This window comes from Sander vitreus, chromosome 1, assembly GCF_031162955.1.
Source record: "Sander vitreus isolate 19-12246 chromosome 1, sanVit1, whole genome shotgun sequence".
Lineage (NCBI taxonomy): Eukaryota > Metazoa > Chordata > Actinopteri > Perciformes > Percidae > Sander > Sander vitreus.
In genome coordinates, this window is record NC_135855.1 from 4,645,299 (window position 1) to 4,673,067 (window position 27,769).

The following is a 27,769-nucleotide window of genomic DNA, read 5'->3' on the forward strand; positions in this document are numbered from 1 at the left end:
CCTGTAACCTCCCAGCTCCCACGCTGTCTTCACTCCTGTTTCCCCATCCTGCTTCTAAAATAATGAATAGAATAGTTGTCATGTAACTTTGCAATCATCCAGCGTTCGTCTCCATTTCCTTTTCAAGGGCAACTCGATACTGCCCTTCATTCACTGTACTGTACTTCCAGGAAACGTGATGTGGCCAATATCATCGACGACTTTAGTGAATATGACTGAGAGAGAGAGAGAGAGAGAGAGAGCGGAACACGGGAAGAATAGGAAGCCTTTTTTTTTTTTCAAAAAAAGGACCTTTTCAGCAAGCGGAGCCTGCAGTTGATATCTGGGGAATTAGTGAGGGGGGGAAAATATTTTTAGAGTTATCACTCAAAATCTGCCGAGGAGAAAAGCGAGACAGAGAGAGTGAGCAACAAGTACCATCTTTAGGGCTTGACAGCAGCTATTGCACTTAATTGCTCTTTGTAAAACTACACTATTTGCACTTTTAGGTGACAAGGTGATAATTCACCTCTGCACAAGTTAAACTGGCAATGTTGTTGCACATGTGAAATAGCACCTCGCCTTCGCCAGCTGTCAAAGCTGTCATCTCGGCATGGCGGAGGCACACAATGGGAGCCGGGGGAAGTGTATCACCAACAGTCATCTTCGTCTTCTCCTTCTTCTCAGTAAAAGACAGACAGGCAGGCAAGCAGACAGACCGGCCTCCAGACGGCTTAATCACTGGAGGAGCCCGTGCCCTCCAGCAACAAGGAGAGAAAGGAAGACGAGAGAGCGAGAGATAAAGAAAAAAAAGGGAGGATCCTGGAGTGTGGGAAAGTTAAATGAAGGGATCTAAGAAGACAGAAAGGAGTGCGGCTGGACTTGCTTTGGTCTGAACACAGAAACATCAGCGGTTGAGCTTCACACAGTCACATATCAGTCAAACTCTGCTTGAAGTTTAAATCCGGTAACCCTCCTTTGGTGACTACAATGTTACTATAACCAATACAAAAGGGCTAAAACTACAAAAATAAGACCCAAGTTGTAATAAATCGAAATTATCCTTCAGCTAAGAGATGACAATTGTGCTCTTTGCATGGGTTTCCCCTCAGCATACCTCAGTGATGACTGATTGCTTCATGAATGCCTTTTTTGTATCCTTAATAACGATACTAAATTAGACCGTAAGCACCAATCTGCCCCCACTTGGATCCTTGCGTGTCACCTTTCTGAACTTTCAGACCTACTTTTAAGTGTACTGAATAATAACTGCTGTGCAGGTAAGCTATCTGCCTGGCTCATTAGTACACACAGGGGTGTCTGGTGGCAATAAGTACCCCAGGCCTTTTCTACTTGTCAAAGCGTTTGTGTGAGTGTTGATGTGTGTAGTAGCACATGTTTGCTAGAGACAAACAGCAACCAAAATTCATGGTAATTAACCACCTGATGAGGACAGTATTATTGGCAATTACCAGGTTTTGCATTATCAAAAGTTCTAAATGTGTGGTGGGGAGTGAGGGGCGGAGGGTTGTATGCACGCATGCAGGTGTGTGAGCTAATATCAGACAGACCCAACAGAGATGTAAAATGAGAATGGGATCCAGCTGTGAGGAGAAGGAGATGGCCAGTGTCACTAACAGTGTTGGTAAGCTTTGTGTTTTAAAATGGGCTGCTCCAGTTTCCACTTATATTAAACAGTAACCAGTATTTGATGGTACTTTCACCAATATACATTTTTCCCTAGGTTGTTTAATTCTTTCCAAATTCCTAGACAACATTTTGGGGAATAAACCTAAAGGGCTCCATGAACTCTACATCCAGTAAAGGTGTGTTGGGTGTGAAGGTATTTGTGTTTCAAAATGCAAGACTTTCCGCCCCCGAAAAACGGCCACATATGTCGTTTGTTCAAGCAGCAATTCCGACTTTTATTTACGTTTATAACGGTGGCGCCCTCTAGTGGATGTAAAGGGGGGCAGGTTGGCATAGTAGATCAAACAAACACCCAGGAGACCAGGGTTCCTGTCGCGTTTGAGAATAAAAGTGAAGTGAATGGCAAGTTTTATTTTTTACTTTACGGACCAAGCAGTACAAGGGATATAAAGTCCTCCCTTTTTCCACCTCTTTAAAAAAAAAGCAATGTATCATAAGAAACATTGTTAGATTTACTTTTTTTCCAGAAAGGAGGGCCCGGTTTTAGGGTCAGTCTTTATCAGAATTGGACTTAAAAAGATTTTAACTGAGATTACAGAACACATGTATCAAGTGACTTACTCCTATTTACAGTCAATTGTAAGAGTAACATTTAAGAGAAACTAGGTGATCATAACTTTAATCATATATACTAGCCAGTCAGAGACAAGGATCTACCCTAAATCTGCTCCATTGTTCATTCTTTAAAAAAAAAAGTCTCAGGACTATGGTCTTCTGCAAAAACATATTTTGTTTAAAATCCTTAATATCTTGAGTAAAAAAATTTAAAATTAAGAAGAATCAAATATTAATGTTTAATATACAAATGGGGGTTGACAAATAAGGGTTGTGTAGTAACCAACAGTAAGCAAACTGCAGCAGGAAAGAACTGATGCAGCTGGTAGACAAACATACATCTGATAAACCCCAAAAATAGGGAGAATTTAGACAATGAGGGAGCATAGCAAGTGATTGCAAACAAAATCAGTGCCAGCTTTATTCTTGTTGTTTGCAACCCTGATAAATGCAAAACAAAGAAAAGGAAGAAAGAAATATCAACACTGTAGGCTAAACATAACCTGTTATGAATTACTGTGAACATTTTGTTTCAGTTAACATATTATTCATCATGTCCATTATTCATCATGTCCAATTATATATATTTGTTAAATAAACAAAAATCATGTCTCAGATGGTGTGCTGTCTCCTAGCATATACTCGTAAATCATTTAAGTAAGCTCTAGAGCTGTCTTAAAAACATGATAGAAAGTACAAATATCCACTTTTAGCAATTTGATAGAGGCCTCAGTATTGTGTAATAATTGCTGTATCTGTGTTATACAGACCAGCATATATGCATCTAGTATTGTGTGTGTGTGTGTGTGTGTGTGTGTGTGTGTCTGTCTGTGTATGTGTGTGTGTGTGTGTGTGTGTGTGTGTGTGTGTGTTTGGCTTAATTTGTAATATCTACCTTTCTTCCACTTAAACCAGAGTAGGTGGAAATTACACCAGTAATGCCAACTTTGATCCACCACATCTGTGCTTCACAGCGAGCCCACCAATCCCACCATATGTCTTTAATTGCCATCAGTGCTTTTACAGAACCCATTTCACACACACACACACACACACACACACACACACACACACACACACAAACACACACACACACACACACACACACACACACACACACACACACACACACACACACACACACAGTTGTTGCCTTCTCCTCCTCCTCTCTGCATACAGATACATATATATATATGTGTGTGTGTGTGTGTGTGTGTGTGTGTGTGTGTGTGTGTGTGTGTGTGTGTGTGTGTGTGTGTGTGGTCTGTACATGTCTTGCATTTTGTTCTAATATGACCTTAGCACTCATGGGTTCAGATTCCTCACAATGAAGGCAGGCTGGAGTACGCTCCTACTGACAGAGGTAATTGGCCACTAGTGACATGACCTGTGTTGTATTTAAGATGAAACTTCCTTAACCCAGTGCACACACTCACTCGCACACACACACACACACACACACACACACACACACACACACACACGGTTACAGAAATGTTAGGGTTGTAGGACAAAAACGCAAGACTGCATCATTGTGTATATCTCAAATGTGCAGAGTACAGGGTTACCACACATTTTTTATGGACACAATTTAAACAACTTTTCCATGACTTCTGTTATTAAGGGCCATGACATATTAAATGTACACTTAGCCGGCATTATTTAAACATATCAGATTCAAACTCTGTTTAAACATAATTTCAGCTAGCTGGCATTCACGTGGGGAGAGACAGAACGAAAATAAAGAAACGTACGGGATAGTAAACTAAACGTTGTCACGCATCGACCATATCAGAGATACGTGACGTTAACAGAAAATAAGGTTATAAGCTTAACCACAGAAGATTACTGTAATAATTAAGTTCATTAAACACAACAAAATTCCATGACTTTTCCAAATCTTTTAAGGATTTTTCTAATTCCAGGACTTTTCCAGGGCCTGGAAAATGAGATTTTAAAATTCCAGGTTTTCCATGACCGTGGAAACGCTGTGAGTAGAGCACAGGAAAAGGGCCCAGGATTAAGGCTAAGGCCTCCTGCACACTGCCTGTGTGGCGTGTCCGTATTTATTTCGGCTCCCATGTTAACAGGTTAGAGCTTGCACACTGCCTGCGTGACACGCACGTCTCAGGCGCGGCTCAAGCCGCAACTGACACGCTCACGCCACGCAGGTAGTCTGCAGGCGCCTTAATGGTTATCCCTTTTGCAGACAAGAAGCAAACATTATGTGAATCGTGACATCTGCGTGTCAATCATCCCGTCAGTGTCTCTGCCTCAATCTCAACCTCATAGTTTTTTGCAACTTTTCTTCACAGCTGCCCTGCATTGAGGAAACTGTTTTTGCCAGTAAAGCTGAGCAGCTGCTTTATTTACTTTTAGTTCAGTTACATATTCTCTACATTTTCCAGAATGCCTCTCAACAACCACCAGAGAAGGTCTATAAACTATTTGCATTCAATCAAAGGTGAGTATGGGCAGAGTGCTATTTGCCGGGGGGTGATGCGTGGGATTTCCCCCTTTCTGGTCTATATATCCCTGCCTCTGCTGAATTATTTTATCCCCGGTGGGGGCAAAATGTACCCTTCCCCAGTCAAAGTGATCAACGCTACTTCACCATTAGACCATTATATACCTAAAATGGAAGTATTTTAAACTAAGTAAAGCACTGTAACGGTCTACAGTGCCATAGAACGATAAAATAAAAATGTTTAGCCGCCAATAGGTGACTGTGAGCCGGCTACAGGCACCGCTAGATGACAATACTTTCAGGGGCCGTGGTGGTGGAGTTTAGGCAGAAAATGTGAGCACCATGCGACGATGACAGTTAAGTTTAGGCACTAAAACGAATTGTTAGGGAAAAGATCATGGTTTGGATTCAAACAATCCCGAGGAACGAACGAGCGTTTCCTGGGTGAAGGTATTTTGTTTTTTCCGTCTTCAAAGCGCTGTGATTCATGTTGACACCATGTTGTGCTATTTCATTTTGAGATTATCTTCCATTGAATTTTCAAGTTCATAAATACGTATTTTGGCATGGCTGGCCGAGTAGTACTACAGTATATCCATGGTATTGAAAGGAGGGGATTTCATTCTTGCGTGTTTTGTTTTGCATGATCAACAACCATCTTTGCTTTTTGCACAAATCACACCCTGGGTATGGGTATGTCAAAGTAACTAGCTAGACCTTGCCCAATGGCCTAAATTATGTACAACAACATCACCACTTTCAAGCGACTTCGTTTTTTACTGTTGCTTCATTGCTGTGCTTTTCGCTACTATGCAGTGACATTGAGGTGGCGCCATACATGTTCATCCTCTCAAGTCCACAAAATAGACACTTTGTACCGTCATCTAATGTGTGTACAGGAGGGGACGCTCTCAGACAGTTTTTATCAGTAACACTTACTTACTATAGAGCACAATGTGAGAGCACTTGTTAATTGGAAGTGATGGGTCTAATTGATGTGAGAATATACAGCATTTCTCTATCTCTGTTCTTTGTCTTGCCTATCCACTAACTCTCTGTACCTGAACTGTATGGCCCACTTCCCAAATTCCCAAAGAGATGCTCTTTTTTTCCTTCCGGGAATCCTCGCCGCGCTCATCCAAATGTCCTACACTCCTATCAACACTTTCACTCCAGCTTGTCAATCTCAACCATCTCAAGTCCTCCCGGTCCACATTATATTAAATGAACGAGGGATGGAGGCCGAGGTAATGCAAGTAATACGATGTGAGGAGCAATGTTCGCAAGCAGTCATGGCATGTACAGCACTGTTTGAATAATGTAATACTTCAAGTTTGATAATGTATGGCTATAGATAGGTCTCCACTGCAGCCAAGTATTGATTGCGTTAAGCACATCTACAGTACAGCAAACGGCGCAGGTTCATATCAATCTTTGCACAGCAAGCTGTACCTCAGTAACCAGATACCTTGTCTGATTACAGAGACCTCAGGGCCACTGAAGCTGTTAATGACATTTATTGGTAAATCCAATTCCTGGGCCAATTTAGGAAGGTGTGGTTTAATACTACAGACAGTGTGAATCTGTGTGTGTGTGGATGTGTATATGTGTCAGAGTGCAAACAGATTCATGTGTATTGTAGCCCTCCCACCCCTTCTCTGGGTATACTAATGAAGAGACGGCCACTCCAGACGTGCAGCGCGTGCCCTACAACACCTCCCACAGATTCAAGGGAGAATTTCGATATTAATGATTTATGCTGTATTTGCATACAAACCTAATGCAAACCCACTCCAGATAATCACATTTTGCCAGCTCTGAATTGAGTTTTGCGGCTGTCTTTGCTACCCCCACCTTCCCCGCCCACCAAATAACAGTGGAATGTGGGTGACCCCCCCAACACAAGGGGTTTACAAGTGGACTCACCAAGAGGGAATGTAATAGTGCATTTTACTATGAAACAAGAGGGTCTATTTTCTCATCCAAGCTTTAACACACATGTGTAGCAGAACTGGCAGCAGTCCCAGTAGCAGTGATAGTAGTAACAATGGTAGTCTCAACAACAGTGGTAGGGGTATAATGTACCCAAGTATACGGAACTTTATTACAGTTCTGAAATGACAATGTTTTTTTTTATGCTTCTTTATAGTTGTACGTCACTACGTTCCAGGGACAAATGTATCTTTACAGAGCTACATTTATTTGGCCACAGTTGTGGCTATTTAAATTTTCCATTAGATAAAATATGAAGAAACAACTCAACAGAATAAAATAAGTACTTTAAAATAGCTCCACTTGTGCCAGTATTAAAATACGGCTTCCTCATGAATGCATTAGTATCCATGAAGTCAAATATATATTATGATATAATTAGGGCTGTCAAAATGAACGCGATAATAACGACTTAACGCAAATTCCTTTAAAGGAATGGGGTTTTTTTGGCGCATGATTAACACAAGCGCGTTCTGTGATTTGGGCCTCGGGGCACTCCGTAGTTTGGTAAATCAGCAAGTGATGCAGCAGTAACAGCTAGCAGAAACAAAGCTCCTTTAGCAAAAATGAATAAAGAAAAGGGTCTTTTGAATGGCAAGTTGACATTCAAAGCCCTTCCAGATGGTTCTCTCCACTAGACTAAAGTCATTTGCTTGTACTGTTGATGTGAACTGAGTTACCAGCGGAGCACGTCCAGTCTCAAAAACCTCTTGAGCATTAAAAACTTGAAAAATATCCCTTTTAAAGTACATTTAGAACAGATAAAACATATGCGATTAATTTGCAATTCTGTCACGACTTAACTATGGACAACCATGCGATTAATCACGATTAAATATTTGAATCGATCGACAGCCCTAAATAATATGATATATTATAATATAATATACTATAATATAATATAATATGGGTCAGGAACCATTCTGCTGCATAATTCTTACTTACTGCATATCTTTAATACTTGCTGATAATAAATCAATAATTTTACTTGCAAAAAAATGAAACGTATGACTTTACTTTTTGACTTTGTGGCGTTGATAGTTTTAAATAAAAGATCAGAAAATGTCTTTTACCACTGAGTAATAGTCATAGTCTTTGTATTACGAGTGGTAGTAATTTTAAGTAATTGTAGTAATAGAAGAAGTAATGGGAGAAATAGCAAACTGAGGGTTAATAATATTCATAACAATAAGAGCCTCTGTGGTATTAGAAGCACTTGCAGTTGTAGCAGTCACAGGGAAAGTATAGTAATACTAATTGTTTGTAGTAGTAGCAATGAAAGTACTTGTGGTTGAAGTGGAGAGACTGCAATCATCAAATCAATACTAGAAACACTTGTTGCTGTGGCTTTACGTGGGCTCTGCAGTCCATCGCAGGGTTAACACTGAAACACAAACCCACTCACATTCTCACACCTAAAGACAACCAAGAGCCTCCAGTTCATTTACTTGTACATATATCTTAACTTTGTGAAGAAACCTGAACTTCCATAGGAGTCCACTTCCATGTGGTGAGAATGACCCCTCATACCACTCTAGCATCTTCCTTTCAGACTATCATTCTGGTTCACAGTGATTTTAAATTACCTTTTACTACACCTGTATACCTGAATACACAAATCTGTTGAAATATGTACGAGAAGCTGTATGAGCTTTGTCAAACCAAGTACAAAAACTCAGTCACGTTGATATTCCAGCACACCACAGCACGTCTTGATTTTCCTGTAATCTTTCATAATCTGGATATTTATTGACAAGAAGCTGCATACATAATAACTGTTAATTACAGTCAGACTAGGAGAAACTAACATGTAAAAACAGAGAAAGCCTTATCTATAAAGCTCAAGGATTCCTAGTGGCAAAGGGAACTGCCCACACAAAGCTTTAGACAATAAGTAGGGCATTCTTACACAAAAGGCATTTGTCGATTATATATACAGTACATGTAATCATTTATCAATCTTGGTTAAATAAATCTTGGCTGCCACTATGCAGAGAGCCTGGCCCCATGACAACGGATAATATTTTGTCACATGGAAAGGTCAGATGAACACATTTAGCTGCATTGCTTCATTAAAAAATGGGTCACTATTATAGATGATTGTATCTTCTATCTACTGTACCTTTTATGAATGTATGCCTGTGGACATGAGCTCTACATTTCTTTGACATTCTTCTGTTATCCACAGAAAGAAACATATTTATGATTTTGGGCTACCTATTGGGCCATAATGAAGCCAACAGTGGGGGAAAAACATGATATAACGATAAGATTAGAAACAAATGATCTGTATATAAAATCTGACAAAATGTGCAAAATGTGACAAAAAAAATGTGAGTAAATCCTAGCTAAGAGACAGCAGATAAATAAACATTGTGCATTGCAAACACACTGTGTCTGGGACTTATTGAATCTGAAAAAAATATCTGTAAATAAATAAATACATATTTTTGTTGTTTGCAAGTTTGATTCAAATATGGGCAACTGCCTACTCGGTCTAAACAAATGTCTCACTTCCGTTGTGAAGGAGTTGTCACCGATAGATCTCAGCCAACACCACCAGAGCAAGTCATTTTCCTCTTTTCTGTATTCTCTGTCTCTATAGTCTGTGTTTCAAAGCTCAACACCAACTTTGGATTTTTACTTTCTTTCTACTGTATAGAGACACTTTAGCAACCACCCCTAATCCGCCAAAGAGCATTGTAAAAAAAAAAAAAAAAAGAGAGAGAAAAGAAAAAAACAGCATTTCCTTCTTCAGTCTCAAGGAGCGGCTGTAACCTTAGCAGAATCATGAAAGTTGACAGTTCATTTTTCACAGGGTCATAGATCGACGAGTCTTATAAAGTAATGGGCTTTCGGGAGCCGGCTTTATGAGAACTAAGATAGTTAAGAGACATGTGGAGGAGATGGCACGCGGAGCTGAGGTCCTGCTCTTACTCATTCAGGGTTATTCCCTCCATGCTGTGGAGCGGGAGGGAGGCGCTGCACTTCCAGTAATATAAACGTGTAATAAAGATTAATCTGTTGCTAGTCGGCAGGCTGATAGCTTCTAAACTTGCTTGAAATAAGGCTGAAATCACTTCAGAGCCAATCTCAAGACCTTTAGTGAGTGTCTGAGATTCCTTTGTGGGTGTCAGGAAAAAGAAATGATATGTGTTTGTCTTGTGTGTTTAGTGTTTTATGTATGCAGTGCTGGGAAAAAATTGAATTTGTGTTTCAAACACGTGTGTAGCCATGACTTTTTATGTGTGGTTTTCTACTGGTAAATATGTCTGTGAATATATGTGTGTGTGCTTTACAGCAGTTATAGTGCCAGTAGGGGATAAAACACTCACCAGGTGCATCTGGCCTCTTCATGCCCCCTGTAGATGCCCCGCCGCCCAGGCCGTTGAATGCAGGGAGGTTGTCATTGCTGTAGGCTCGGAGGACAGATAGCATGTTCATCTGCTGCTCTAGGTGACTCTGCTGCTCAGCCTTCAAGAGTCCTTGGGGGCCTCCAGGAGACAGGAGGGCCAGGCCCTGCTGCCACTGCTTCTCCAGTGGCAAAGCTTGGTTCTTGGCTTTGGGAACCAGAGAAAGTGGTGTCATGGCAGAGGAAGATGCTGCCAAACCACCTCCACCCCTTGGGGGCAGAGAATTGTCTTGGAGATGTTTGGAGTGGTTCTGGAGGTGGTCTGAAGCTCGACTTCCTTCTCTGTCTCTCTCCACGTCCATTTGCCCATCCTCATCTCTTTCTTCGTCCTCTTCACCCACTCCTCCCTCCTCTTCCTCTTCTTCAGAGTGATTATGTTGCTGCTGTCTCTTGGGGGTGGTTGAGGGGGTCTCACTGGCACTGCGCCCCCCAGCCTTTGCAACCTCGTCATCTGATCCAACCTGGTCCTCTTCAATGTCTCCACGGGAGCCCTTCTCACCAATGTGGTCATCCCCAGCTAAAGGTGCTCCTCCAAAGGCCTGGGTTGGTAGGTCCAGACCCTGCTCTGTTGGGGCTAAATACGCTTGAAGGCCCTGGTTGGCCCTCGGGGATCCATCATACAAGCCACCAAAGCGCCTGTAGAAGTCACTCTGGAAGGGGTTGTAGGGCTGGTCCATGTGGTTGTTCCAGCCTCCCTGGCTTTTCTCTCCATCTCTGTCTCCATCTTTGTCAAGGGCCACACCAGACATCTTAGTGTTGGAGGAGTGATTGGTGGAGGTGGTCTCTCCGTAAAGCTCCTTGCCTGTATCAGACCGCTGCTGTTGGGCCTTACCCAGGTGGTTGGCCTGGAGGTGCAGAGCCATGAGCTCCAATGAGGAGGTGGAGAAGGAGCAGAAGAGGCAGCCATGCCAAGCCACGTTATCATGGATGGTGACTGAAGAGCCAGGGAGGGATCCGGATGCAGACTCAGGCCGGACTGACACAGACAGATCAAGAGGTTCATACTGGGATCCAGGTTTGCCAGGCTCGGAGTTCTTTTTGGCTTCAGCCTTATCTTCTCTTTCCTGGTCAGCCGAAACGGCCCGCTTTGCTTTGGGCTCGCCGTTGTCGTGGTAGCACTGGGCCTGGAGCTGGACTGGACTCTGGTTGTCCTTAGTATCCTTCTTCATGGAGCTGAGGACAAAGCTGTCCATGAAGGCCTGAAGAGAACCTTGAAAGTGGACTCCGTTTCCCATCATGCTTTGGTAAGCCCTGCTTAGGTCGGAGAAGCTATCTGTCGCTGTTGATATCAGGGCAGACGGGCCATCGGCAGTCTTCATGTTCTCAGCTGAAGAGGCGGAGTCAAAGCGGCGGTCTCCGCGCTCACGATCTCGGTCATGCGGAGACATCATGCCGGCCGTTGCCCACTGATGTGGCAGCAATGGACCCGCCCTGAAGTCTAGGTTGGGAGGCATGCTCTTGAAAACATTACGTAGGACGTCTGGTCGGGCAAAAATGCCGCCACCGGTTGCCTTCCCATGATCCTCTTTGTGGTCAGAAGAAGGGGCGTGGCAAGAGGATGGGCCTGAGGTGGTGGAGCCGTTTTGACGCTCACGGTGGTGGCGCTCCAGGTGGTACTTCAGACTGGCAGACTGGGTGCCGGCATAGTCACAATGAGGGCACCGGTAGGGTTTCTCTCCTGAGAGGCCAAGAAAGAGACAGAGAAACAGAAAAGGAAAAAGACAGGAAAAACAGTGAATAATTAACCTGATTATTAGATTGACTGGATATCAAAATCTATTTATTGGAGCAGGGAATGTGGACCCCAGGGTCATGTAACCTCCCTGAACAAAGAAAATTAGGTCAAATGGGTAGAGCTCACAAAAAAGATATTCATTATTCATTAACTTCTATTAAAAAAAGAGGATATTTCGCAATTGCCTCACTTTTAGTTAGCATCAAAACAAATGTCTAACTCCTGGAAAAAGGATGAGGGAAGAATAAAATAACAAAGCTTAGAATGAAAAAAACTAAAACACAAAGTGATAATGAACAGGATTGTGCATTCAATCTACAATTCTCTACAAGTCTTTGCTCTTTCACAGACATCGGCTCTGCTTCACTCATGTGTGGGTGTGTTATTGCATGTGTGTGTGTGTGTGTGTGTGTGTGTGCGTGCGTGAATGTGTGTGTGTGTGTGTGTGTGTGTGTGTGTGTGTGTATTGGGACGGGGGAGTAGGCATCTGAATATGGGTCGATCCAGCCCCACCAAGTGAGCCATCACTCACATCAACACCATAAAAAAACATTTCACCATATGGTGCTTTCAGTCCACTACAAGAGATAATATTTTCAGCTGACAACAAAACTGTCTTGATGTTATCTGTGTTTGCACGGGTAAGGGCTGGGGCTGAGGGTGCGGCTGGGTCTATTTGGGTGTGTGTGTGTGTGTGTGTGTGTGTGTGTGTCTGTGCATGGATGTGCGTGTGTGCCTGCAGTGGGGTCATCATGCCTCTGTTCTGGCCTTGTTTTCTGTCAGGCCTGTGCCTTGGCGATGAGAGTGCAATTTCTGGGACATTCTCTATTTGCAGTTTATCTTGAGAAGCATAAATCAGCCATGCCATAACATCTCCCCGACCACTGCCACACTGTGGAAGAAAATATGGATGATACACTGCGATGCAAAAACAAGTCAATGAGTTTAAATTACAAAAAAAAGAAGAAAAGAAGAAAAAAAAGAAATGCGCAGGCTACATATGTGAACCACATGCTTGTTGCAGTGAAGCCCTATGATAAAGAACAATATGATTCACTACAGGGTACACAGATCAAAGAGATTTATATCACGGTAAAAGAGGGGTGAATCTGTTGTGTAACATTTACATATATTTATTCATGCTGCGCATCCATATTAATGAATATTCTTGATAATGGTATAACACCAGCATTATTCTGCCAGTAGTGGCAGAGGCTTCCATTGGAATGATACTTATGTTGAAATAGAACACATCCTGCTAGCAATTATAATAGGCTTGGAGTCTGAGCCAGATTTGGATTCATTAAACAATGAACAGAGAGGGGGGAAAATGCTAAGCTGGATTTTTTTTTTTTTTTTATATATATACATATAACAAGTTCCCAGAGTAGAATTTCTGTTAGAGGGATAACAGTGACGGTGTGAAAAGAGAGGGGGATTGGTGGGACATGAAATAAAAAGGGATGGTTGTAGTTTTTTTGTGTATGCACATTTCTATATATACAGTATGGGGCCATAAACTGTTTAGATTATACACATGGAAACCATTTTATAAAAGGAAAAAAAGGCATTGTTACGCAAGGCTGGTTTGAATGATTTAAGTCGGGCTGTGTAGTAAATCATGGATATAATTAGCAAATGGCATACTGCTCAAGTAATTTATCATTATTTAGAGGGCACCATTCCAGAAAAAGACTGCGATCTGCAGACCTACTGCAGAGTTCTCAAATAAAGGGCCACAAACACCAACTCAATACAATATTGATACAGGAGAGAAACGAATAGGAGGGTATACAAAAGAATGAATTGAAGGTGGAAACGCTGAGGAGAGGAAAAAAGAGACTAAAAGAGACAGAAAAAAAAGAGAAAGAGAGCGTGCTGAGAGCCAGATAGCCGTGATATCTTTTATCTTACGCTAGAGTGGCTATGAAGCATAGAGTATATTTAAAATAAACCATACGAGATGAGCTTTTAACCCAATAAGTGCTTCTCCTGTGAGCTGCTGAACAGAGGCTCAGTGCTGATTCAATAAGGAAACGTCCCTGATGCAAATGATCATTCTCAATTCCTCTAACTGGACAAAATGATATTCTAGGAGCCAAATTAGACAGAAATTAGACTGATCTGATCCCCTCCCCCCCCCCTCTTCATCTTTTCTTTCCTTATAAGAGGTTGTTAATGTTCATGCGGGGAAAATAAAGATTAATGTACCATCTACATATCTAAAACGAGAACGAAAAGCACAGAAGGTTGTATGTTTGACACTCCTTTGATGTTTACTGAGCAAGGCAAACTGGAAATTAACACAAATGCCCTCGGAGAGCCATCAGTTTATGCCAGTTTTCCATTAAAATTAAGCATTTAAATATATCTGGAGCGAGTGAGACAGACGACAAGTGCATTTCTGCATCTACTTGTGTTTACGTACTTGTGTGTGCACCATTTGGAATGTGTGTGAACACATGTTTATGCATGCTTGTCGGGCCTGAGCCTGTGTGTATGTACGTGTGTGTGTTTGTGTCTTAGAGGGCCATTTGGACTGGCGAAGACATCTGCTCCATCATACGTCAGGGGCCTGGTGTGACATCTGGGGAATATACTGTATCCTGCCTTGCAACATTACACACAATTTACTGCTAAAGGTCATTATGTACCCGTTAATCCACTTTTAATTGATATCAGCGCAAACAGCACAACCTCCCAGCCACATGACAGATCACTGCCGCCACAAAACCAGAAAATTGCTGTTTGGGAGTTAAAAATAGAACAGTAAACTTTTTTGCTGTTGTCCATCTTGGCTTTGGACATTGGACTATTTTGGACATTTGTTCCTGCCAAAAGTGAACGATAGAGGGGTAAAATAAAATGCATGACTGTGGTTTCCTAACACTGGCTTGAAAAAAAAAATTCATAAACATCTAAGTGGCACCTTTGTGGCAATAAATCATTATTCTCCTGATTGCTGTACTGGGATCTGCTCCTCCATACTATGTTTATACTTCATGTTGCATGTACTGATTTCATCTGGCTTTGTGTGAATTGTGACGGCACCATAGAAACAAGTAAATATAAATACCCCAAACCTGTACCGAGGGGCAATTAAAATGGCTTAATAGATATGACATACTGTAAGATGAATTTCCATTTGGACGGATGAATGGGGGAAAAAAAACACCAATGGGATGTTTGAGAGACTGAATCACGGAAAGAAGCTGTTTTACATCTGTTTCAAGTATATCTGCTAAAGTTAGTGGTTAGCTGTGAATTGAGAATGCCCCCAATGCTGTCAGGGTTAAAGGTTCAATCGCCTCAGAGGGGAAAGTGACACCATAGATGCACTGTATAGACACTCAGGAACTTGGATGAATGAGTCCAACATATGGCAAATGTGTGGAGTTGTAGGCTACATTTGTTGGGGACTATTTTTAGCTGCGGATAAACACGATTGGTGCTCTAGTGAGTATTTGCCATTACAGGAGCAGGATGGTTACTGGTCCGATACAGTGTTCATGTACTTGTACTCATTAAACTACTCCGAAACAACCGCACCGGATAGGCTACCACTTTAATGTATCACTGCATGTGATGCTAGTTAGCGTTACACTTGGCAGTGAGTAACGTTAAACAACTGTAGCTAACAGCTAGCTTAAACACAGTTAAAAACGGTCTAATGTGTGGCTGTATTTCACTGGCAAGGATTTCAACAGTCTGTAGCTAAAGACACAAAGTAGCTTACTGGTATAACTTTTTTTTCTAATCTTAACTAGTCTTTTCGGTGCCTAAACTTAACTGTCTTCATCACATTTTGTCAGATAAACTGACCTGCAACGGCCGCGGAAATGACCTAACCTCGCGGTGCTCTTTACCCTTCTTGCAGTAACCTTTTCTCTGCTAGATTTAACTGGAAAGTCCGCTAAACGCGAAGGGGTGAGAGCATTTTGTTCAGGGGGAAATTTCCCCCTGAAACTTCTTTTTCACCGGTCCGGGACATGCAACAGTCTGTAGCTAAAGACACAGCGTAGCTGCTAGCCGGCAGCTTCACTTTTTCAGACTTTGGAGAAACAACAGAACTGTTAAATCCTCATGCTTTTCTGAAGTCACCGGTGTGGCAACACTTTGTCTTCCCCGTGAGTTATGTGAACAAACAACGGGCACCATTGGGTGGCCACCGACAGGACTTCATGGTGCATTCAGGTACACCTCGAAAAGTAATAATGCATTCATGTGCAAATAATGCATCTTTTCAAAGCAAGTATTACTTTAATTGTATTATTATATATTATATAAGTTGTATCTGTGCATCCCTAATTATATATATATATATATATATATGTATATATATATATCCATTATATTCCAGTGTCTGTTAAGTGTGTCTCTAGTCTTTGGAAAGCCCACAGAGGAGTAAGATATATCATGCTATAATATAATAAATTTAGCATTGTCATTGTGTTGAAGATGCTATATGGTGGAGATAGGGAATGCAGAAGAAAAACAGAAAAAAGTGAGCACTTAGAAAAATGTATTTGGATGGAGATACTGGAAAGAAAGAAGAGAAAAATGGAGGGAGGAGTGAGAGGAATGGAGAGGGAGATCACAGGTCCCTCTTGATTCATCCTGATTACAAGGGTAGGTTAAGGTTAAGTGACATGGCCAAGTCCTGCCTCTGCTCTTTCTCTCTCCCCCCCCCCCACCCTTGTCTCTCTCTCCCCTCGTTTAAAGGTGAGCGGGGACTCTTATTGGTTATGCGGCGCTGCCTGAAGTTATGTGTGACTATTGTCAAGAGCAAGGACCTTTTTATTTTTTACACACAGCTGCTTACTGCTAAATAGTGCCTTGTCCAGAAGGGGACAATCTGGGCCTCTAATTGCTGTCACTGAAGCCTAGATTCATTATGTGACTTTCCCATTAAAATGTGAGCATTAATTTGTATAATGAAATATCACCCTCTGCAGTGTGTTCATTAGCTGTGGCCCCACACTGTAGCGCCACAGCCGCACAATGTTAGCTACCTAGAAAACTGTGGTTAATTTTGCTAATGGATATTTTCCCACTCACTGTTCAAGAGGAAATTAATACTGTAACATTAGCTCTTTAACTTTTGGAGAAATTTAAATTCACTTCATTCCTTTCAAGCTGGTGCGAGCCGCTCATTAATCTCCGCGTTGCGTTTGCACAATGCCACCTCGACCGGCTCGGTAAGCAACTCCATTGTATCACTCACGTTGCATTAGGATGAAGGGGACGCTTCGCCATCATCTGTGAATTTCTCAGGCGTTGTCACAGGAGCACAGAGAGGATCTTTAACCGCTGTAAAAAGCCATGTTGCGGATGTAATCAGGATGTCACAGTGGGGCTGGTGTGATTAGGTTATAGCAATGATTTAAAGGCCACATATTGGGGATGCATCAAGCTGTTTTTTTCTCCAGACCACGCTAAAGCTGTGCTTAGATAGGCGCATGGCCAGAGACACATTCCTATCCAAAATGACAACATCCTTACTACCTTTTCTCACTTTTGCTCCAAGATGAGGCCTTTTTTATTTGATTTGTTTGTATTTCTGAGATATGAATGGACAAATGTCAAATGTACTGTGTGGATGAAATTACATAGACCCACTTGTCTGTGTGTGTTTTGCCAATGAGTAAATGCCAGGCCTAGGTCGAGGCCTCCGCTTCCTCCATGATGAAATATGGCCCTCATGGGTGTCCTTACAGTAGTACTCAAAGCAGACATAACTCAGGTCTTTCACCACCAGATAACAGATGCCCCTGAAAACCACCACTATCCCAGCTACTGGAGGGAAGCTGGGGGATGGCCCGGCTGTGACCTGGATGCGCTATTTCCTAATTATGTGAGTATACACCAGACGTGTTACTGTAGCATGTAACGCTTTAAAAGCTATTCCTCTAATTCCTTTCCAGATCTGAGGTACACTGTGTTCCTCGTATTATTAAGGCAAGCAAAAGGGGGGTTACAGTACGGGTGGTCTCTTTTTCTGCCTTTTAAGTGCATGGACATGGGAGGGAAAAAAAGGCAAGTGAGACAGAGAAGGAGAATAAGAAGAAAAGCAAGGATTGATTTTTCAGCGTTTTAGCCTCTGCTTCTCTGCTGGCACTCGAGGATTACTTCAATGTGAAGTGAAGAAACTAAGAAAAAGGTCAGGACGGTTGGACTCAGCTTTTCAAGAACATCAAGAGCAATGGAGGGATGTACATTTTTGATTGATAGGGGAATTCATCATTGGATCATTTGTCTATGTAATTGTGGTCACAAAATAGTGCTCTGTTCTATAATCTTTAGTTTTTTTTAGAAAAGCATAGTTGTATTCTTGTTTTTTTCTGAACAGACCATGTGTTTATTTGACTTAGTTATATATGACATCACTCCACTGATGGAATGTAACTAAGTACATTTACTCAAGTACTCTACTTAAGTGCAAATGTGAGGTACTTGTACTTTACAGTCTTTTCTTTTCATGCCTTTTTCTACTTCTACTTCAAGAAATATTGTACTTTTTACTCCACTACATTCTTCTTAGTTACTAGTTACTTTACAGATTAGGATTTTTGCACACAAAACACATGCAGTTTACAAAATCTGATGTTATAAAATCTGTTTTATTATAAATTAAACTACAATGTAACGGCCTACAACTCCAGCTGAAAAGATTAGACCATTAAACACACAACTGTTTGGATCCTTTAGACTTTACTAAAGTGGGAGGATTTGTCTGCATTGGGTACTTTTACTTTGAAAACTTGAAGTACATTGTCCTGATGATACTTACATACTTTTACTTAAGTAACATTTTCAATGCAAGACTCTTACTTGTAACAGAGTATTTTTACAGTGTGGTATTAGTACTTTGGATCTGAATACTTCTTCCACCGCTGCATCGCTCACTGTGATATGAGTGCATGACAAAAAACAGAAACCTTTGAGAAACCTCTCAAAGAAGAAATATGTTTTTGGCAATTAATAAAGCCTTTTCCTTTTATGCTACAGATATTCAACGTCACTCTCATTTAGGTGATTTGTGTAACCTGTAGGCGAGTATCTTATTATTAGAGCTGCAGAATTAATCGCAAGTTTTTCAAAATCGCAATATGGAATAGTGCAATATCCAAAGGGGGGCGCAATGTTTGTTAAAGGCAAAATATGTGTCTAACCATTGTGAATGAAGTATTGTGGGTCTGCAGAGACATCCCAGACTATAAATCCTATCCTACAGACTGAAGGAAAACATCTTTGTTTGGTACAGATTCTTGCAAAAAATCACACTACATGACTATAGTACATTCTTATTTCTGTTTCAGTGAAAAAGAGAATGATGATCCAAAAAAATGATCATTCCCTTCAATATCGTGAATCGTATCGCAATCGCAATATCGGTCAAAATAATTGCTATTAGACATTTTCCTCATATCGTGCATCCCTACTTATAATGCTTTGCTCAAGGATGCTTTGACTGGACAAATGGTGGTTACTGTGTTCCGTTACGGCACCTCTAACCACGTGAAAACCCTGCACTTATCAATGGAAATTCTCTCCGCAAAAATATTAATGTTTGATTAATGTTTTGAGTCAATTATGAAGCACAAATGCCAATCTTTGTGTTGCTTCTTCTCTCTGTTATATATGTTTTGTAAATGGCATATCTACGACAGAAAGTAAGGGTGTGTTGAATGGCCACGATCTTTCCTTAACTTTAACCATATCCTGTCGCAGAAAAAAGCAAAAAACTAAAAAGAACATTAGTCAAGGTCCAATATTGACATGGTTTTCTGCTGATAGTGTTGTTAATTAACAATACGTTTCATTACAATTAATCATTCAAATCATAGATTAATGGAAAATACATATAATCTGCAGAAGAGCTGAAAAGATTATTGGATTAGTTGTTGTAACTATTTCATTAATTGGCAACTATTTTGAGTAATTTTTTAATGAAAACAAAAGTCAAAAAATGTTGATTCTAGCTTGTTAAATGTGAATATGTTCTGGTTTCTTCTCTCCTCTGTGACAGTAAACTGAATACATATGAGTTGTGGACAAAACAAGACATTTGAGGACGTCATCTATTTGAGGATGTCATCTTGGGCTTTTAAAGACAAAACAAATTGATTAATTGAGAAAATAATCAACAGATTAATCCACAATGAAAATAATCGTTAGTTTCAGCCCTAATCTGTAATAACTATTCTCCAGCAATAAAATGGCAAAGTGTCCAAATATCACAATTCACCTAGCCTAGAAATCTAGACGTACCCTAGCGGCAGTAAATGTAATTTTCAGCCAGGAGGTCTAGCAACTCTCTGTTGGCTTGCGAGCTGGAAAAACCAAATTCTGGTCAGGCCAATCACATTGTGTATAGAGTCGGTGGGAGGGCCTATGGCTGCTGCTGCTGACTTTCAACTCGGCTTTGGCCACGACTCTGGAAGACTTGGAGTTAAGCTTTTCTTTGAGAAAAGAACAAAGAACGGCACTGAAGTCATTCTTAAAAAAGGAAAATGTGTTCGGAGTTTTGCCGACCGAATACGGCAAAAGTTTAATCTATCAACTAGCGTTGCTCTGGTTGGTTGTAGCGCTATCCTATTGCGTGCAGAGGGAATTTGAAAGACAACCATTTATCCCGCCCCCCGGATTGAGCCCTGCCAATGGTGAGTTCCCAGACCCAACGTCTTGATGTGGGTCTGGCTTGTCAGGCTACAATTCACCCTTTCCAGATTGGAAACACTACCCTGGCAAACAAACTACCAGTACCTTTTCGGTTAACCCTCCTGTTGTCTTCGGGTCAAATTTCACCCGTTTTCAAAGTTTCTATATCAGAACATTTGGGTTTCTTTCAAGCAAATTGCCCAAATATAACACAGAGGGTTCCATGAAACGCTCTTCACGAGTCAAATTTAGGGATCAGTTCACTACTTTTATTGAATTTGGGCCGTTTTGATAGCATTATTCTAACTTAACTTTGACAGTCTGAGATTACCCATTAACATCCTCTGATCTCAAATATTAGTCAAAATATTTCATACTTTCTGCATTTTTTAACTCAAAAGTTAGATATAATTTCATATAGGCTACAAGAGGTTTATTGACCATAATTTCCAAAAATGAGTGTAAAAATAGTCTGAATAAATTGTTGTCCAATTGAAAAGACAATAACGATTAAAGCAAAATAAGTGACAAAAAAAGTGTTCAATTTCAATTTTGAGCCGGAAACAAGGGAAAAAATCCGTAGATTTACAGTATATCCTCTGTGCCTTTAAACGGACATTTCTGTTAATCCAAAAATCTAATTACGGAAAACACCTGTGAAAAATCATAATGGAAAATTTCCTTCAAATTCACATAGTATATTAGCCCGTAATTCTACTGGCTTTTCTAACAGTGTAACTCCCTGTGAGATGAACTGAGAGGCTGCGGCGGGGCCCAGCAGCCAGGAGCGGGCGTCCTTGTTGTAAGGTGACCTGTGCATGGTCTAATTGTGACTTTAGCCTGGATAGTCAGTGGGGCGTTTGTACCTTGCAGAGGGTTAGAACTCTGGCTACCGTCCACAGTCCACATCATTACTCTGACTGCAGCCTTAACCTCCCAGCAACAAGCAGAAGGCCCCGGAAGCCCTGCTCGGTGAGACGTATGGGCAGAGAGAGAACGCAGCTCAGAGGGGTTAGGACGCTTGACTGGAAAATAAAGCTAAATCTATTAGGCACATCATCTCACGCATATCCCTAAACTGCGGACAGGCCGGCTTTGTTTTGGCTTCAAAGTTATTGAGAGTTAGCGAGTGTGAAATTGCCCTCGGAGTGATGTCATTGGAGGACACTGAACCCTCGTTGCGTTAATTGGAGTATGAAAAAAACTGAATAATAACGGCCTTAAGCCTCGATGTGGGACACTGTTAGGAAACGCATGTTCCTAGCCGTGAGCCATCGTCATAGTGCGATTTGGAAAGTGTGACCATCTATGCATTTCATTTTGATGGAGGCAGTTTGTACTGTAAGAAGGTGTCTCTTTCTTTCTTCATTTTGTTATTCAATATCTAGAAATGTATCTTAAAGTATTATTTTTTTTCATCTGGGCCTTTGAACAATTCCAGACAAAGGGCTTCCCAGAGACAAGTAATGTAGTATCAATTACAAAACCAATACGCAATCAATTCACCTGCATCACATCCATCATATTTTAGAGGCAGATTGACTCCAATATCTGATTAGGCCAATATTCATAAACCAATATGTCAGTCTAACCCCAGAAGGGAATGTCAGTATATGTAGGCAAGTAAATGTTGCATGAAGTACAATAAATGTTTCATCGCTGGAGAAATGCCTGCACTTGGCTGAAGAAGTTTTATTTTATTTATTTTTTTAAATATATACTGACCTGTGTGTATCCGCAGATGGACTTTGAGATGATGGGAGGTGCGGAAGGTTTTGCCACAGTAGGGACAATCCTTGGAGGACGAGCCCACGCTGCGTTCCCGATGCTGGGACAGAGACGGTTGGATGCTCCCCGCTGCTTTCCCCAAGTCCTCCCCAACATCTGGAGCACGCACACAGAGACGAAACAAGGAGGGAGAGACAAATGGAAAGGTGTGTTGAGTGCCACTTCAAACCAGCCCTCCACACATCACAACACGTTGTTGGTTTTTTTCCTTCTTCTTCTTCTTTCCCCCCTCTGTGTGTCAGTCATTGTCCCTCGTTTCCCTTTGCGCGAATGTGTGAACGCCACACAAAGTCGAGCGCATGAAACGGGCTCGAGGGCCGTGCTATTTTTCCCCTCCGTGACAGAACGCTGACAGCTCATAAGCTTTTCAGTTTCTTTAGAAACACCATAGTCCTGAGATACACCCAGCCCCCCCCCCACAACCCCCTACAGCCCACAACTCAACTCAAACACACACACACCCTCGACACCACCACCTGCGCCACCACCGCCTCCTCTCCGTTCTCCTCCTTCCTTTTTTCTTTTTTTATCCGTGCTATCATCATCATTCTTATTAAGCATATGCCGGATCGCAGTGAAAATTAACAATGCAAAATTAGACAGAAAGAAAGCAGGGGGGGGGAAGAAGCAAAGTGAGAGAGATTTGGCTGTGTCAGCATCGTTGGATCTCCTCGCATCTCTTCGCCGCGACCTGATTTTGACAGGTAGCTGTCAGAGATATGATAGGGTGATAACGGTTTTGACCCAGCCCTCCGCCACCCACCCCCTTCCCCTCCCTCCGCGCCACAAAAAAAAACAAAAAACGATGATGCACAGTTTAGTGCAACAGCAGTCTGTTATCAACACAATCACCCCTCCGAATATGAATTTTCGAAGATGAGTGACGACAACCTGGGAATGTGTTGACAGCAGCATAATCGGAGGTGAGGGTGCCATCATCAGATTGTGCACAGTGGCCGCGTTGTTGGGATTGGTTAGGAGTCTGTGATGTGCTGACATAAGTTTTTTTAAAAAAGAAAAAGGAAAAAAACTTCAAGAAGTACACAACAGATGCTCGAAACGTCTCGTATCTTGAAGCTGTTAAATTAAAAATATCTGTACTAGTTCAAATAGCGTTTGGTTTGATTTGTTGAGGTTCAACACCAAGCCGCACAGCGCAGAACTGTCACGACAGATTTGCGGATTTCACAGCCCCTGCTTGGGGTGGAGATGTGCAAGGGTGTCGATTTTGTTTCAACATTGGGGTGGGGCACACATTATATCCTGGGGGTCGTCCCTCTTAAAATGTTGAGCGTCAAATGGCGTTTTGCCATTACATGGTACCTGCTCGACGGGAGCGTGCCTATGTTCCCACAGCACTATGTTCCCACATTTCTAAGATTTATTTCAAAATAAGGCCCTATGTACCCACAGTTCCCACATTTCTAAGATTGTTTTTCCAAAATTAGGCCCTATGTTTCCACATTTCCTTTTTCATAAATTTGTATCACATTTTATCACCCTTTCTCCCTATTTGGTAGCCAATTACACCCAACCTATTACCTAGTAGCAATGTACTACAGATGGAATGTAGCATTTAGCATCTGGTGCGCCCATCTCTTTGTTTATTGCAAACATTTAATGTAAGTGAACATTGTCCTTTTAAATAAACAAACTAAACTAAGTAGCACATTGACATAGCATTGACTAGCTTCTGGTCAGATGAACCCACAAGACCTAATTTTGAAAATGTCCTAGAAATGTGGGAAAATAGGGCCCACTTTTAAGAAAAATCTTAGAAATGTGGGACCATAGGGCTGACCCATGTTCAACTCGCCTCCACTCTACTCGCCTTTTTTCGTTTTTCCATTATGAAAAAAAGTCTCTGGTACCTGCCAACAGTCGCTATGACGACCAGCCCCTCTCGCCTCACGCATGAGGCGGTACTGAATCTGCAATGGAAAATGGAGGACGGTGGCACCGCGGCCGAGTCGAGTCAAGCAGGTACTAGCAGTGGGTAAGCGCCATAAATGTCCTGCATTCTAGGGAATTTTTATGCGAAAATAATTATTCACCTGTATTGTTCAAAGCATTCGGCATATTTAAAACATCACACGTGTTTTGGGATGTTTTTGTTTTAGGAATCATGTACATATCCGCAACTGATCTGTCAGAGAATGAGACCTTGTTAAAGTCAGAAGCTCTGGAGTAAATATGTCTTTTATTTTTCACGCTTGTGTTGTGTTGTGCCCCGATGTAGCACACAAGTAGACACAGTTCTTGTTTTCCGTACATGTTTTGAGCCCCCCAAACTGTTATTTTGACCTCTTTTTGGGGAGTGGGTTGTCTTTCATATTTTTTGAGGTGGACAAATCTACGTCTTCTAAATATTGACGGGGACATATCCCATAATAATATAATCGGCGGGGCGGGCACTGCCGGCAGTCGGACTCAAATGACCCCTCTGATTGGTAGAGCGCTAACCCCGAAATGGGGAGCGGAATGAGCGTGACCAGAGTCTCTCAAAATCTGACGAAAATCTTTTAAACTGACCTTTGTTGATCTGAAATGAAGACAGATTCAGCAACTGCACGGCCTATCTCTTTAAAATGTTTTCAGAAACACGTTTCAGTGAAATATTTTAGTACAATATGAGATAGTATTCTGAACAAGCCTCCATCCTGGCTTTGAGAAACCAGACCCACGTGACGCGTTCGTCCAATCAGCTGCTGGTTTTCATTTTTGGGTGACAATACAGATTAGCGCCGCCTGCTGTTATGGAGACGTATTACGTCTCGTCGCTTTGGTGTGTTCCGAGGCACTTTTTCGAACAACTCGGGGAGACTGATCAGCCCAACTGCCTTTTCTGCCGACGTTTGGCCGTCAGCTCTGTGTGTCTGGGCCTGAAGACGACGTTGGGGGCTAAAAACACCAAACACCATTCTGTGTGGCCCTGCCCGTGAGCGGCAGTGACACTGAGGTTAAAGAACAGAAAGGTCCAGACAAAACCAGTCCGAGTCTGTGGCTTGGCCTCCCGTGGAAAAAAAAAAGAAAGGAAAAAAAAGAAAATAGCATGTCAGTACGTGCGTGACCCAAAGAAGCACAAATACAGTTCAAAATGTTATTTATTTTTTAATCTGGCACATGATTTGGTATGTGGGCAAGGAGGAGGGGAAGGGAGCCCGAAAGAAATCAGAAAGAATCCAAATCGAGCAACCCGCTAAGGCAACCGCGCCAGCACAATAAGGAACTTTTTTTTTTTTTTTTTTTTTAACATTAGCCTAATCTTTTCTTTTCTGTCGCTTTCCCCACCACCATTCCACCCCTCCTCTCAAATAAGGTTTACAGAATGGAAAGACCCGAGTCAGCAAGTCCTCTTCCACACTGACACTAAACACACAACTCCATTCAGCAACACTGCTATCAGGCTGAAGGCTATTTATCACAACTGAAAGTGAAAGGCGACCTAAATGTAAGTCTGTGACAATACGCAGATACTAAATACCAGCTGCTTCTACTTGGGCTTGGCAACAGTGCGGTTTAATTCTGTGTACTAGCGAGGGGAAAGAAGCCGGGAGACAGTTTTTTTTGTTTTTTTTTTAAAGCAGATGTTAAACTGTGGATCTCGGTTTAAAATGATCTTGCTTTCCACATCAATTTTAAACAACATGTGACATTACACAGAGATTGGGAGATGAGTGGAAAAAAAAGAAGAGTGGAGGAAGACAAAAACAAGTCCGATACAGAGGAGGCATTCAACAAGGTTGCCCATTATTTCCACTTGTATAGCGGACTGAGGGCTGGCCCTCCCGAAATTCAATTAAATGACAAGTAATACAATTTGTTGGGTTGTTAAAATGGAAAATTGAAAACAGCACTGTTTTTCATTCAATCTACCTACTGAACACCCACTTAAAAATGGCAACATTTTCAAGGAAATTCTGTACATCATGACAAATATCGTGACCTTCATGATACAGCTTCATGCAGTTTACACCAAACACAAACTGTATGTATATTATCGCAGGTGAAAATATCATTTCCTGCATAATTTCAGTATCACACAGTATCCTTTTGCATTTTTAATTTGAATACATTTAAACGACGGCCTGTGTGGACAGAAAAGAAATTAAAAAAAAGTGACTACAATTCCCCCCGGTGCTTGGTCCAGGACTGCACCATACTGCAGCCATAGTCGCCTCCTCATAAACATATTTCGAGCGGTCTACTGTACAGATCCCCTTTTGGCAAAGATTCCCCAGATCGTGTAGCAGACAGTAGCCCACCTGCCCACCCCAGATGGGGCTAAAATTAAAAAATCCAAAACACAGATTAGAAGCAGGACAAACACCACACCACAGTTCCAAACACACACACACACACACACACACACACACACACACACACACACACACAACAAGCTCTGCATGTCTGTCTCTCTCTGTCATGCACATTCACACACAGAGACGCGTCCTTGTGTGTCAGGGTTAATAGTGCTCCTGTAAGAGGAAGACACATTACTGAGAGGATGAGAGTGTGCTCTCCTGGCGTATAACAGCCCTTCAATAATAAATGGGCTTTACACATTCACCCCCACACACACACACACACACACACACGCACACGCGCACGCACGCACGCACACACACACACACACACACACAAACACTACAAAGAAAGGTAAAACTTTGGGTGTGCTTCCTCAGTCTTCATGCCAGTGTGTAATGTTAGTGGGTGCACCAGAGGTACGCACACATGCAGCGGTGGAAGAAGTATTCAGATCCTTTTACTTAAGTAAAAGTACAGTAAGTACCATCAGGAAAACGTACTTAAAGTATTAAAAGTAAAAAGTACTCAATGCGGACAAATCCTCACGTTTTAGAAACGATCAAAACAGTTCCGTCAATCAACGTAAAATTAAACTGAAAAAGAAAACCCGACATTTTAAAATATGGTCAGTACGCACAGTACAATATACATACAACACATACATAAAACACTGGCAACTCATAACCAACAATAAAAATAGTATCTAAAGTGCAATATTTGCAGCGATAAAAGAGAAGTTAAAGTGCCAACTGAGTGTTTAATGGTCTAATCAGTTCAGCTGGATTTGTAGGCCGTTATATTGTTGGGTAGTTCAATTTCTAATAAAACATCGTATTTCACAAACTACATGTGTGTTGTGTGCAGATATCCTAATTCGTGAAGTAAATGAAGCTGTCAGATGAATGTAGTGGTGTAGAAAGTACAATATATTTCTCTCTGAAATGTAGCGGAGTTGAAGGAGAATGAGGCATGAAAAGAAGAGACACAAGTAAAGTACAAGTACCTCGACATTTGTGCTTGTACTTGAGTAAATGTACTCAGTTCCATTCCACCTGCGCACACGTGTGCGGACCCACGTCATTCCCGGTAAGCCGGCTGTCCTGCACGCTTGTCTTTAATCAGTCGACTGATCCGCAGCTTTTTAATGCGACTGTTCCAATTA

General features: G+C 41.7%; 1 protein-coding gene across 3 annotated transcripts in view; it reads right to left on the reverse strand.

Moving 5' to 3' along the window:
• The window catches only part of znf536 (zinc finger protein 536), a 253,348-nt gene that overhangs the window by 47,485 nt on the left and 178,094 nt on the right, over window positions 1–27,769 (reverse strand). For all 3 annotated transcript variants that reach the window (XM_078249854.1, XM_078249782.1, XM_078249922.1), the window contains 2 exons: window positions 22,237–22,395; window positions 10,039–11,793 (listed from right to left, as the gene is read on the reverse strand). In XM_078249854.1, coding sequence (XP_078105980.1) covers window positions 10,039–11,793; window positions 22,237–22,395 — 1,914 coding nt within the window. The remainder of the gene's footprint in view (window positions 1–10,038; window positions 11,794–22,236; window positions 22,396–27,769) is intronic.